The sequence below is a fragment of the Mustela lutreola genome, chromosome 1 (assembly GCF_030435805.1).
Source record: "Mustela lutreola isolate mMusLut2 chromosome 1, mMusLut2.pri, whole genome shotgun sequence".
Lineage (NCBI taxonomy): Eukaryota > Metazoa > Chordata > Mammalia > Carnivora > Mustelidae > Mustela > Mustela lutreola.
The window spans coordinates 66,996,303-67,009,244 of NC_081290.1; the positions used below are offsets into that span (position 1 = coordinate 66,996,303).

Genomic DNA, 12,942 nt, shown 5'->3' on the forward strand with positions numbered 1-12,942 from the left:
TCACCTGGACGAGGCTCCTGTCCATCACTACACCACACAAAACCTGGGACTGGGGGCCAGCCGTCTTAATGTCCTGTAAGTTCTGCTCCCGGATCTGAGGATGCAAGAAGGAGAAACACACATCAGCAGTACAGAGAAGCCCGGCTATAACTTGAAGTCCCTCTGTTGTGCAGGAGGGGCCTCTAGAGTCCCGCCCAAGCTGCACCTCTGCTCTGCCCCACCCCTCAGGACCCCCGCATGGCCACAGTGACTGTCTGATGGGGCCAGTCCCACCTGTTTAACCATTAGTGAGTCTAAGAGGGGGGACTGAGCCATTCCTGACTTTCTGCACCTCTAGATGGTTTCAGTAGGCACAGATCTCTCACCGTACTCGTTGAGGGGACTATCCCCCATGTGCCCGTCATATAGTGACACTGTGAACATGGGGGGAGCCCACGTTCTGACACAGCAAACATCCACAGCTCAGCGAATGAATGCTCAAGCAGAGGGCCAAAGGTTGTTCTGGCTGGAAACAGGCTCTCTAGCTTCCAGTTCTGCCCGGCTCTGTGAGCAAGCAGTTCCAGCACCAGCAGCCCGATCCGTCTGCTGCTCGCGCACCTGTTAGCGCGACAGCGGAAGCAGAGGAAAGACACAGCCTTGGCTACCAGAGCGGTAGCAACAGAAGCCCCAACCCCGCCCCAGGCAAGTGCGTCCTGCACCCCAGCCCACCCGCCGCCAACTCGGCCTCTGCCTGCTACTGTTTCCACCCAGGGCTGATGACCACCGGTACGTACCTTGTTCCTCATCTCCTGGACCTCTTTTGGGTTAGTGTTCAATGGGACAAACAGGTTAGGGACAGCAGAGGTGGAGGTTCTATGTCCATCCTCTTTAGTCCACTGCAAATATCAAGAACAGGTGAAAAGTCAGAATGGAGACAACACTCTATGAGACCACAGCATCCAATCTGTCCACCGCGTCTCACACCTGGTCATGCATGAACATCACAGAGAATGAACCAATGACCACACCTCCTGTCACGGCAGCAGGGGGATCGGGGCAGAGCATGTGCAAACAGGAACCCAGGTCATGACCGACCAGCACAGGCCCTCCAGAACACCCCTCAGAAAACTCAGGCGTGGCACAGGCAGGCAACCGAACTCTACTCCGGGACTCCCGCAGACCAGCTGGGGGAGGGGGACCCTTCAGAGCACATTGGTTCACTGCCCTGAGAGTCCTCAACGCCAAAGCTGCTGGAAGCATGAGATGGCAGGGTCATGAAAAGCGATGTGATGTTGCCACCCAGGTGAAGGGAAGGGCCGTATCGTGAGGCAGGAGTGGGCATCACCAAAGTTTGGCACGGAAATAAACTACAGCATCAGAATGCACAACCGGCATAGCTCATGTGAATCACCATGTGACCATGTGCACCGTGGCCACCAGCGGTAGAGTTTGGTGATGTCGAGTATTTTCTATAACTTCATGAGTGTTACAAAAATATCCCAAACAAACGGGAAGCGCTTCCTGAGTTCTCGCTCGAAGGCCACTTTGGTCATCAGTGCATAGTGTCAACCACGCTTTCACCAGCCAGTTTTGGTATCGCCAATCAAATATGAGGTTTTTCATCAGATTCTCATTTGCAGGCATGGGTGAGCACTGAGAAGTGAAACAAGGCCGGCAGTGTTATGCCTTTCAGGGTACTTTCAGGAGGCAGTCGGGGAGCCAGAAACCATAAGGCTTCAAGAAAGCAACACAAGTGGCAAGAGCTTAGCCGCCGCGAAGGGGAGTGTGGGATGGGCGTGAGCTGCAAGGTACTCACTGACGGTTATCTTCTCAGATAAAAACAACTCCAGCTCTTTAGTAAACATAGCTTTTAGTAAAAAACATTAACCCAATAACCTCAGAAGCTTGAACACGTCTGAAACTTAAGAACAGTGACCATGAGTTCACATACCGACCTGGGAGCAGCAGTCGGAGCCTGAGCTACCCCGGAGCAGGGAAGCCCCACACATTGCCGCTGAGCCAGGTCTCCCCATCAGTGTCATGTGCACTGCCTCAAGGACCTCACGGGAGTGCATGTGTTCTCAAGCCAATTGCAAATAAAATGTACAGCTGCCACTACAAGGGCACTTTGGAAAACCTCACCACAGCCACTCGGCACTGCCTATTTCTGTCAGCAGTGGAAAGGTGGTTTTTAGGCCCACCCCCTTTAACAAGCAAAAAAAAAAAAAAAAAAAACCACAAAACAAAAGAAACTTGAAAAGAAAAAACGAGGGAGAGGGAGAGAGGGAGGATAGAGGAAAGAGGAGACGGGCTCAAATGCTGAGCCCTGCCACGTGCGCGCGGAGTCTCTGCCCACATGACCCGTCCGCTCAGGAGCACAGAGACTCTCACCACAGCCACCTGCGGAAGACAGAGCTGTGTTCTTTGGAATAAATCTATAAAGTAAAAACACTGTTATTTGGGGAACAGAAGGCCCTGCCAGGCCCGCTGAGCTAACGTCACCTGGACTCCTACAGAACGTGGCATGCAGAGAGGAGGAGTCCACCCGGCCCCTGACTCTTCACAGGACCCCATGCCGGGGGCCTCCCTAGTCTGTGGCCTGGGAGCCACCCAACTGTCTGCGGCTGGCTGAGGGGGCAGTGAAAACCAGTCCCCACAGGGCGCGAGAACCAGGCCAGCGAATACCTTTCAGGGCCGTGCTTGCCCCTCCTGGCACAAAGCACGCCGACAGGGTCTGTCGCGGGTGCCTGCAGGTGGCCTGCGCTGCACTTGGGTCATGCCACACCCAGCAGGAGTCACACGACTCACCACTATGGCCGTCTACTCACATGCAACAGTCCATGCACAAGGCAGCTGGCTTAGAGCATTCGGAGGCTTTGGGACAGCGAGCAGGGCACAAGGCTAACTAGAGAGGACAAGGTCAGCAGAGGAAACGCCCGTGAGACAAAGTAAACTGCTTAAGACAACACTGGAGACTCGAAAGCACAGATTGCAGAGACTATGTGAAATCACTGGAGATTAAGACACCACGATCACAGCTTGAGACCAAACTACCATTTTGTACAAGAAGTTTTATGACTCCTTCAATACAATTTGAGTTAAATGGCAGCTCCAACTTGTGGGTTAGCACGCGTGAGTTACTCAGGATCTCTGCTGCGTGGAGCTACTGAAGGACAGATCTTAAGCAGTTTCAAGCAGACAGATTTAGTTGAATTACAGCTGATGCACAGAGCAGATTCTGGTTTGGGCTAAGGAAGGTTAATGAGGAAGGTTTGCTTTCAGTCCGGGTCGGGGGACTGGATTCCCAAAGCCTCCGAAGCCCCAGCTACCCACTTGCTCTACGTCATCTAACTATGAACAGTAAGGTAGGCACAGACCAAGCAGTTGGTAATACAGCTTGGCACGCAGACACCGGACGAGAGAGACTGCAGCAAGGGTTTCACGCGATCGTGTGTAACGTTCGTCCACACCTTAGTCTTCGACTTGGGGCTGCTTCCGTTCTGCCCCTCCTCAGAAGCATCGTCACCCCGGCCAGAGCTCAGCCATCTTGTCTTCTCCCGCTGCTGCTTCTGAAAACTGTGTCTGAGAGGGGAGCAAGTGCCCGGGTCCCCGTCACCAGCGAAGGAGTAACCTGTGACACTTGCAGGAGCCTCCACATCGCTGTGTTTTTTAGATTTCTCTCTCAGAGCAGGGTATCGGTAAGGGTAGCCAGTTCTGTAACCCTAGGGCACAAAGAGACAGAACGACAGTCACCATTCCAGATCTCGACATTGTCACCTCAGAAGACTGTGTGGAAAGCCCTAGAAAAGCTGGGCGCGCATGCACCTAGCTGTTGGCTGGCAGAGACACCAGGACTGACACCAGAACTCTGAAAGCAGCACTGCTCCTAACAGCCCCAGACCAGAAAGAGCGAGCAATACCTGAGCAGGCCAACTGAGGGACGTCCACACAATGAACTAGGGACCTGGAACCTGAGCAAATACTCCAGGACCGGGGGCGACATTAGAGGGAATCTCACAAAAATGATGTGGAGTCAAAGGAACCAAATGGGAAAGAACACACTGTATTCTTCCATTCATAAAAAGGATAAAAAGAGGTAAAACCACAGTGGCAGTGGTCACCCCTGGGATGGGTAAGTGCCTGAAAGGGACACAGGGTCCTGAGATGCTGCTGGGGTGTTTTGTTTTATTTGTTTTAAAGGAGGCTCCACACCCAACACAGGGCTTGAACTCACAACGCTGAGGTCAAGCGTCCCATGCTCCAGTGACTGAGCCAGCCAGGCACCCCGGTGCTGCTATGTTCTGACCTGAGAACTGGTTAGGCAGTGTGCTCGGTTTCAGACAGTTAATAAATTCAATATTTAAACACGGCTTACTTGCTGCTGGCTAGAGTACAGGCTGTATTAATTAATACTTAGCTTTTTGTTTACCTTTTAGGATAAAGTTTAGATACTGTCACAATCTTTGGGGAAGGTCAAAGGTTCCTGACAAAACTGCTTTACTTTTGAATGTAACAACGCTCAAGTTGAACCTTCCATTCTGCCTCATAACCACTCACTAAGGGCATTACGATGGGGCCCTGCAGGTTCACACCTCAAGAACACACTGTCATAGCACTGGGCCCGCATGCTGGACTGGCCTGTGTGTTGAGTTATAAAGACACTCTCCCCAAGGCAAGTGTGACATCTTACTCCTAACCAGTGCTTAGCACCTGGTGGCTGTGGCATACAGACTTCATGATGACCCCATTCCACAGCACACCACCCCCCACCTGCCTGCTGTCAGCTCCTCCCTCCTGGAGCTCGGCAGGACCTAACTGGCTTCTAATCAGCAGAATTTGGCAAAGGTGATTGGATGCATTACTTACGAGTGTAGCACCCATCCTTTTGTTGTTGTTGTTTTTAAGATTGATTTATTTCAGAGAGAGCATGCACACAAGAGAGCGCCTGAGTGGGAGGGGCAGAGGAAGAGGAAGAGAGAACTTCAGGTAGACCCCATGCCAACTGCAGAGACTGACATGGGACTTGATTCCACCACCCTGAGATTGTGATGTCACTGAGCTAAAACCAAGAGTTAGGAGCTCAACCGACTACACCACCCAAGCACCCCAAGTATGGCACCCATGCTGAGAGAGTCTCTCTGTCCATCACTGACTCTGGAAAACCAAGCTGCCAGGACTCTTACAGCTGTTAGGAAAATCAATCCTGCCCACACTCCCAAGGAGCCTAGAAGTGGATTCTCCCCCACCCAGCCTTCTGATAACATCCAGTCCTGGCTGACATGGTGACTACAGCCTTCCTTGTGAGACCCTAAGCCAAGAATCTGGTTCAGCCAGCTCCTGACCCACAGCTGCATATCTGGACCAAGTCATTCACAGCCACAAAGGAACAGGGAGTGACCAGAGAATCAGAGGTTGGTCATGCAAGAGGGGCCACGGCTGGTGCTCTGCCTGCCGAGGAGCTTTAGAATCCTTCATGTTTCTCCCAATTCTGTCCTGTAAGACGGAAGGGGAGGAATTTGCTCCCTTTGGGTGCTCCTCTTCCTTGGAGACCACTTTCATTACCAATCATTCCTTTACTACGTTCAAAAAACGGTGGTAACAATCCCGAAACGAAGTCATCACTCGGTGGCTGTTTGTTTCCCCCACCGCTGCCCTCAGGAAGACAGGCAAGTGTCCACCCCGCAGCATTTCCACTGCTGAGCGTGCCACTGACGCTGAGTGCTAACCACTCGGTGGTGAAAAGGCCACCTTCAGCAAAACACGGTTCTTAACTGCAGTGTCTTCTTCCTCAGGAAGACACCTAAGTAGTCACCATGACTCCAAGATAAACCACTAGAACATCACAAAACCTTATCCTCAGAGGGTACGTTTTCTTATACTTCCCCTTTAAATGCTACAATCCTAAAATGAGAAGCAATCCTCAGGCCTCAGACCTGCTGTAGGGCAGTGGCTTACAGCTGAACATAAGGATTCCTTCCTTCTTTGACAAGCTGGAATTACATCTTGGTTTTTCAGGGAAGCAATTTAGCATTTCTTCTAACTCTATGTTCAAATAGGTCTTAAAGTATGAGAATCTTCAACTATCATGTACCCTGCTCAATTATGGGCAAACATACATGGTTAATCAAATGCTACACTAAAATGTGGACTATTAGCAGCGGCCTGGATGACTCAGTCATTAAGCATCTGTCTTCAGCTTGAGTTGTGGTCCCAGGGTCCCTCTCAGGAGGAAGCCTGTTTCTCTCTCTCCCACTCCCCCTGCTTGTGTTCCCTCTCTCCCTGTGTCTCTGTCAAATAAATTTTTTTTTAAATGACAATAATCAGGACACTTGGGATGCTCAGTAGGTTAAGTGTCTGCCTTTGGCTCAGGTCACAATCCCAGGGTTCTGGGATCAAGTCCTGCATTATTGGGCTCCCCACTCAGTGGGGAGTCTGCTTCTCCCTCTCCTGCTTCTCCCTTTCCAGTGCCCCTTCCCCTGCTTATACGCTCTTGCTCTCCCTGTCAAATAAATAAAATCTTTTTTAAAAAATTACAATAACGCGGGACGCCTGGGTGGCTCAGTTGGTTGGGCAGCTGCCTTCGGCTCAGGTCACGGTCCCGGCGTCCTGGGATCGAGTCCCACATCGGGCTCCTTGCTTGGCGGGGAGCCTGCTTCTCCCTCTGCCTTTGCCTGCCATTCTGTCTGCCTGTGCTCTCTCTCTCTCTCTGATGAATAAATAAAATCTTTAAAAAAAAAAAAAAATTACAATAACGGGATGCATGGGTGGCTCAGTGGGTCAAAGCCTCTGCCTTCAGCTCATGTCATGATCCCAGGGTCCTGGGATCGAGCCCTGCATCAGGCTCTCTGCTCAGCAGGGAACCTGCTTCCCCCTCTCTCTCTCTCTGCTTGACTCTCTGCCTATTTGTGATCTCTCTGTCAATAAATAAATAAGTTAATTAATTTAATTTTAAAAAATGAATTTAAAATTTTAAATTAATTTTTTTTAAATGACAATAACGACTGTACGACCATGTGTAGTAAGGACACCGAATACCACACCCTTGTAACAAGCACTTCAACGATTCATCTTTCATCCTTCCTCTCCCTCCTCTAGCAAATTAGAGTTATTGCCTAATTCTGGTTTCTCTCCCTCTTTGAGAAGGCACTGAGCACACAACATGTGGTGGGCAGGCATTCTCCATTCTTAGTCCTTTCTCCTGTTCCCTGCCTGACTTCAGGGTCACAGAGCAGTGAGACATTAGAGTGCCTGCCAGGAGAAGAGAAGAAGCCACCCCAGCACTCTCTGCCTCGTCAGGCCCCTTGGGGTAACCTACCGCCCAGTGCTGACACCTGAGCCACCACTGCCCCTCCCACCTAATGCCAGCGGCTTCTTTTATCTCCTTAGTGAGCTCTGTTCCTCCTCTTGCTCCTCGTGACCTGGGCTGTGCCCTGTCTCCACCTCTGCAGCCCTCATCACGCCCTGTCAGAACTCAGATCCCAAACGCTCAGCTGCCTCTAGCATTGTGTGTCCATCTCCCTAGCTAGGTCATGCACTCCTTGTGTTCTTTTAGTGGCTACAGGCTCAAGAGCAGCTGGTCAGTTAACGCAATCCATCTTTACGGGGCCAGTGAATTCAGGAGTTATGGAAGATTCTGCTTTCTCTGTTCATTCCGCCCTGACTTAACAAATCCAGCCGAGGACACTTCGCACACACTGAATCTGATACTCTTTCTGTTCCAAAATCTTTAAGGAAGTTAGACTTCCTGCCTCCTGAGGCCACCCGTTCCACCTGTGCCCTGGTCCAACAGTCCTGTTAGGCTAGAATGGGCCCCACGAGCCCCATAGGCCCCCGTGCTGCCATCGACAGCACCCGCCACAGCTATGGCAGCACACGGTGCGCGGGGGGGCGGGGAGGGGCTCCATCTTGCTACGCTAAAGCTCCCCACCCCCCTTACCCCCCCCACCCGGCCTGCTTGTGGGAGGTCAGGCGCTGCTAACTGCTGCTCCAGGGCCAAACTGTCCACTTCTGAGCAGGCATGCTCTCTGCTCCTGTCTCCACAAAGGTGACTCCTTTCAAACAATAAAGGAACACAAGCAACCCTCCCTATTTTATTGTGACTTAGCTTAGGAGTTCAATTGCCCTGGTGCTTCTTCATGATTTTTGAGGGGAAGGCATTCACACACTGCGTGAAGACAGCAATTTCACTTGCTATAAAAACACCGACATTGCTGCTTTTGGAACAGAAGCTTTATTGTCAGGTGGTAACAATGATCTTACCAGATTATCGAGCATCCGCATAAGGGCTTCAAACTCCTGCTCGCCAATCTGCCACTTAGGAGGTGAGCTGGTACCCTCCCCTCCTGGGGACTCCGGGGAACGGGATTTGGCTTTGTACTTGCCAGGATCCAGGAGGACTAAGTTGTCCGGCCCTCCTGCACTGGCCAGAGTTCGAACCTTTTCCAAAACAAGCAAATAGTACCGTTTGAGTTTCTTGCCAAGGACAAAAGGATCAGATCAGATGACGACAAGAGATGACTCAAACAGAAATGTAGGTCTCAGACGAAACCAAGCCATCAGAGTGTAAGAATAAAAACTGAAGGATGGACAGAGACAGATAACCCACACATAAAGTCATTTTCAGAAGTTCTTCATTAGCAAAACAAAGATACTGGGTCCTCATGCTTGGAGGAGAAACGGGGAAACAAAGCCCCTTTTAAGGCTGTATGAAGGAGCCTAGGGACTGCAGTGCTGCCTAGATGAAGTTAAGGTTCCAGTGGGGAGAGCACAGACTTGGGATTGAACACAGCTGGCTTGGTGGCGCCCAGGCAAGTGTCTCCCTCTCTGTACCTGCCTCCACGAACAGGGCCATGAGGGGCAAACGAAATAACATGTAAATGAAGCACCTGATATGGGGCTGGCACACACTAGCATTCTGTAAATGATGGTGACGTCTATATTTGAATAACAAACACTAGAAATGAAAAGCCCAATAACCATTCACCAACTTAAATCGGTAAAATGGCATTTGCTCTGGTCAGTTTCCAAATCCACTAGCTCAACCTCAGGCAAAGAGATTATGCAAAAACTCATTCCTACTAAACTTAAGTATCAAAAATCTGCAAGAACCCTGCAAACGCCAAAATAAGTCATAGCCTACAGAAACTGGTCCCCGCCCACCTGGATCTCACACGCGACCACCAGATTATGGATATAGTAGAAGGCCTCCTCAACACTCCCTCCGACTGACACGAGCCCGTGATTCCGGAGAATAAGAACCTGTAGGGAGACACGAAAGCTCGAGGGAGCTACGCAAGAAGACAGCTTACTCTGACTTTTTTCTTCTTTCCTGCACAATTTAAATACCAGATTAGATGCCTACTGACCTTGCTTTTAGGCCCCAAATTTTTCTGAATTAATACTTTTTCCTCCTCCTCAACCAGAATCCCATGGTAATCATGGTAAGCCACTTCTCCAAGGGAAAGCGCCTCCGGGGAGATTGGCAAGAGGCCACATTTCATCGCTGAGACCTAGAGAACAAGCAGTCACCATGAATGAAGACAAATCAACAGTCACACCTTAATGATGTGGCAAACGCTTTCCTCAAAGAAATAAAAAGGGGAACATATTTTATTTTGTTCTCTTCTCAGAAAGAAATGAACCTATGAATTTAAGATGAACTTTACTTCTGGGGCTTACTACAGATGGACACTTAAAAATCAAAGGCATCACAATGCTGGGAGAGCCTCAAAAGAAATTCCACGTCTTTCTGGACTTCTCCCACACTGATCATAATGCTATATGAGTTCAGGCTTCCTCACAAGATGAGCCCGGCCCTACTGCAATGTAATGACAAGGGCTCCCTCTGAGTGAGCCATGACCCTGCAAAGAGAAGGTTTGGACATGCTGAAAGGTTCTGACCCACCTGTCATCTCAGGCTGTAGGGGAGAATGAAACGTGAAATGTAGATAAGAGCCAATTTCTGAAGTTTAGAATAATTATGCTGTATAATTTCTCTTCTATTGCAATAAAACAATCCTAAGTGTTCATAAAGCCCTTAATTTCCTTAATGTTCCCAAACTGACTTTGGAATGTGCTAACTTTTAAGGATTTCTACCTCAACTAACAGGCTCCAAAGATTCCAAGAGTATCCACAAGGGCCACAACTGCACACAAGTTCATCTAAAAGACGCCACCACAAAAAAGGTAGCAACGTCACATTTAATCTCTCTCACGGCATCAGCCTTCCTAGGAGAAGAAATTTCCAAGTGAAGTGATCTGGCATGTTTTAAAATAAATTATACAGGGGCTCCTGGGTGGCTCAGTGGGTTAAAGCCTCTACCTTCGGCTCAGGTCATAATCCCAGGGTCCTGGGATCAAGCCCCGAATCGGGCTCTCTGCTCAGCGGGGAGCCTGCTTCCCCCCCACCCCTCTGCCTGCTTCTCGGTCTACTTGGGATCTCTCTCTCTGTCAAATCAATAAATAAAATCTTCAAAAAATAATTATACAGTAAGCTGTTTATAACCATATTTTTAAAAGTACCGCTAATAGTTCGTTAAAATGCATGGACTTTTTGTGGCTGGAAGAGCACGCTTTTTTTTTTAGAAAAAATTTCAGAAAATGATAGCTCTACTAAAACTCTTATGTTGACATCTAGAACCACATATTCAAAGTAAAATAACTAAGCCAGACAGATCAAACATTCATTGAAACAATCCAATACACATGACATTAAAACATCAGGTAAACATTCAGCATTATTGAATCCACGAGGTTATGGTGTGGTAAAAATAAGTCCAAAAAGTCATTAGAATATACAATCGGTGATAAAAAGCCAATTCTGGAGAGTTGAAGCGTTTCACTGTCACATGATCATACTAACAACCAGCATGTTCAGGCTGGGAGGTCTGGCCCGTGGGCACAAGAAGGGCCCAGGCTTGTTGACTGTCCTGGGGTGGGCTCTGGGGAAGCTCCGGGCTCAGAGGCCAGGTCTCCCAACAGCTTACAAGGTCTGTGCCTTCCTCTTGTCACAGCCGTTCCTCCTCTCCTTCCTATCATGATCCAGCCCTGGCCTAGAGGCTTCCAGGCCTCAACCATCCCCTTCTCACGTCTGCCACCCCTATCCGGCACCCCAGGGACCATGAGCAGGTCCAGGCCTCCTGCATCCCCGTAGCACTTCCCGGAGACCACCGCATCCTCCCCCTGCAGCCTGTCTGGCACCCCCCACAAACCCTCTTCACAGACAAGGAGTCTGCTTACGGCCCTCCCTCTGCAGCTCCCAGCGGTCTTCCCCACACTGAAGTCTGACCTCACCCCCAACACACTCCCAAGTTTCTGTTAAGTCTAATGGATACTTTCAGATTCACACAGGTTTTCCAAAATTAGAGAGTGTATAGACCCCTTAAAAGGAAAAAAAATTCTTTTAAGAAAGTAAACTTAGTCAAAGACTTTTTCTACTCCACAAAACCAGGCTTATTGACTTGTTGCCTCAAGAGAGCACAACTATGAGGACACGTGAAGCGCCCCCCGCTCTACAGCTTTCACTCCGATTTGCTCGGGGAGCAGCACACTCACCGCAGCCCCTGCCGGCGTGTGGATATGCACCACGCACTTGACGTCTGGTCGTGCAGCGTAGATGGCAGAGTGTAACACAAAGCCAGCCTGGTTTACTCCTAGGTTAGTACTTCCACGATCTACTATCTCTCCTTGTATATTGACTTTAACCTGAAAATAAGCAAAAAAAATTTAAGATGTCAAGAGGATTTCAAATGACCCTTCCTAGAAATTATTTCAGCCAAAGTTTAAAGTGTTTATAACTAATTCTAAAGCTTTTTTTTTCTGAGTTTATCACACAAAACACAAACTTTGTCCTCTTTCTTGGATTTTATGTCTCATGGGATTAAAATGTATTTAATTATCAACTATGACCTAGACACACATGACACCCAAGAGGAAAAGGATATTCTTACCAAACTGGATGCAGTCACTTCACTATAGAGAAGTCCAAAGGGAACAATGAGGAAATGTTCCTGCTCAGAGCTCACTCTGGTCTGTAAGAAAAATTGCTGAGTCAGCTCAAAAATCCAACTGAAAATATTCACATCTCTTTCTATACACAAACTCACAGGTTTATTGTGCGCATTCTGTGAGCTATGCAGGAAAGCCCATAGGTACAGCGTCTGTCACGGAACTAAAAGGATTGGAAGCTTCCATCATCATACTGTAGTCACGTCTCGGGTATATAACATGCATCCTGGTCACATTCATGACAACTGACTTCATAAAGAGGAAACCTGTGGCTACCAAATCAGCACCACATGCAGAAAGACGCCACTCCTCAGGCATATCATGGTGGAAACCAAAACTTACTTTTGTCCAAACAGACTTTGTCTTTAGTGCTCAAAACCTCAAACAATTGGAATCATACTGCATTTTTCAGTGACCTTTCTTCCTCCACATTATTTCTGAGATTCCTCCACATTATGATACTCATATACTGGATGAATACACAACAAATGTGTCCATTCTTCTGTCAATGCCCATGGCTCCTGTTTTCCTACGTAACCCAGTGCCGGGAACGTTCTTGTACCTGTCTCCCAGCATACATGGTCAGGTTTTTTCAGACACACTAAATTATATCCAAAGGACCTAATTAAATGTACACTCCTTCCAGCAGGGTATGGGAGCTCTGTGCTTCTACTGCCATCTTCTTTAAAAATTACAATCTAGGGGTACCTGGGTTAAGCACCTACCTTCAGCCTAGGTCATGATCCCAGGGTCCTGGGATCGAGCCCCACACAGGCAGCCTGCTTCTCCCTCTACCCATCCCTCCCACTCATGCTCTCTCTCTCAAATAAATAAAATCTTTAAAATTTTTTTTTTTAAAGATTTTATTTATTTATTTGACAGAGAGAAATTACAAGTACACTGAGAGGCAGGCAGAGAGAGAGAGAAGGAAGCAGGCTCCCCGCTGAGCAGAGAGCC

General features: G+C 48.8%; 1 protein-coding gene across 9 annotated transcripts in view; it reads right to left on the reverse strand.

Moving 5' to 3' along the window:
- Window positions 1-12,942, reverse strand: part of ADD1 (adducin 1) — an 84,816-nt gene that overhangs the window by 11,892 nt on the left and 59,982 nt on the right. For 5 of the 9 annotated variants that reach the window (XM_059166418.1, XM_059166426.1, XM_059166451.1 and 2 more), the window contains exons 5-12: window positions 11,928-12,008; window positions 11,533-11,682; window positions 9,345-9,488; window positions 9,139-9,237; window positions 8,239-8,415; window positions 3,357-3,701; window positions 774-875; window positions 5-94 (exon numbers count right to left, since the gene is read on the reverse strand). In XM_059166418.1, the coding sequence (XP_059022401.1) occupies window positions 5-94; window positions 774-875; window positions 3,357-3,701; window positions 8,239-8,415; window positions 9,139-9,237; window positions 9,345-9,488; window positions 11,533-11,682; window positions 11,928-12,008 (1,188 nt within the window). The remainder of the gene's footprint in view (window positions 1-4; window positions 95-773; window positions 876-3,356; window positions 3,702-8,238; window positions 8,416-9,138; window positions 9,238-9,344; window positions 9,489-11,532; window positions 11,683-11,927; window positions 12,009-12,942) is intronic. The other 4 variants (XM_059166435.1, XM_059166441.1, XM_059166474.1 and 1 more) reach the window with 1 other exon arrangement.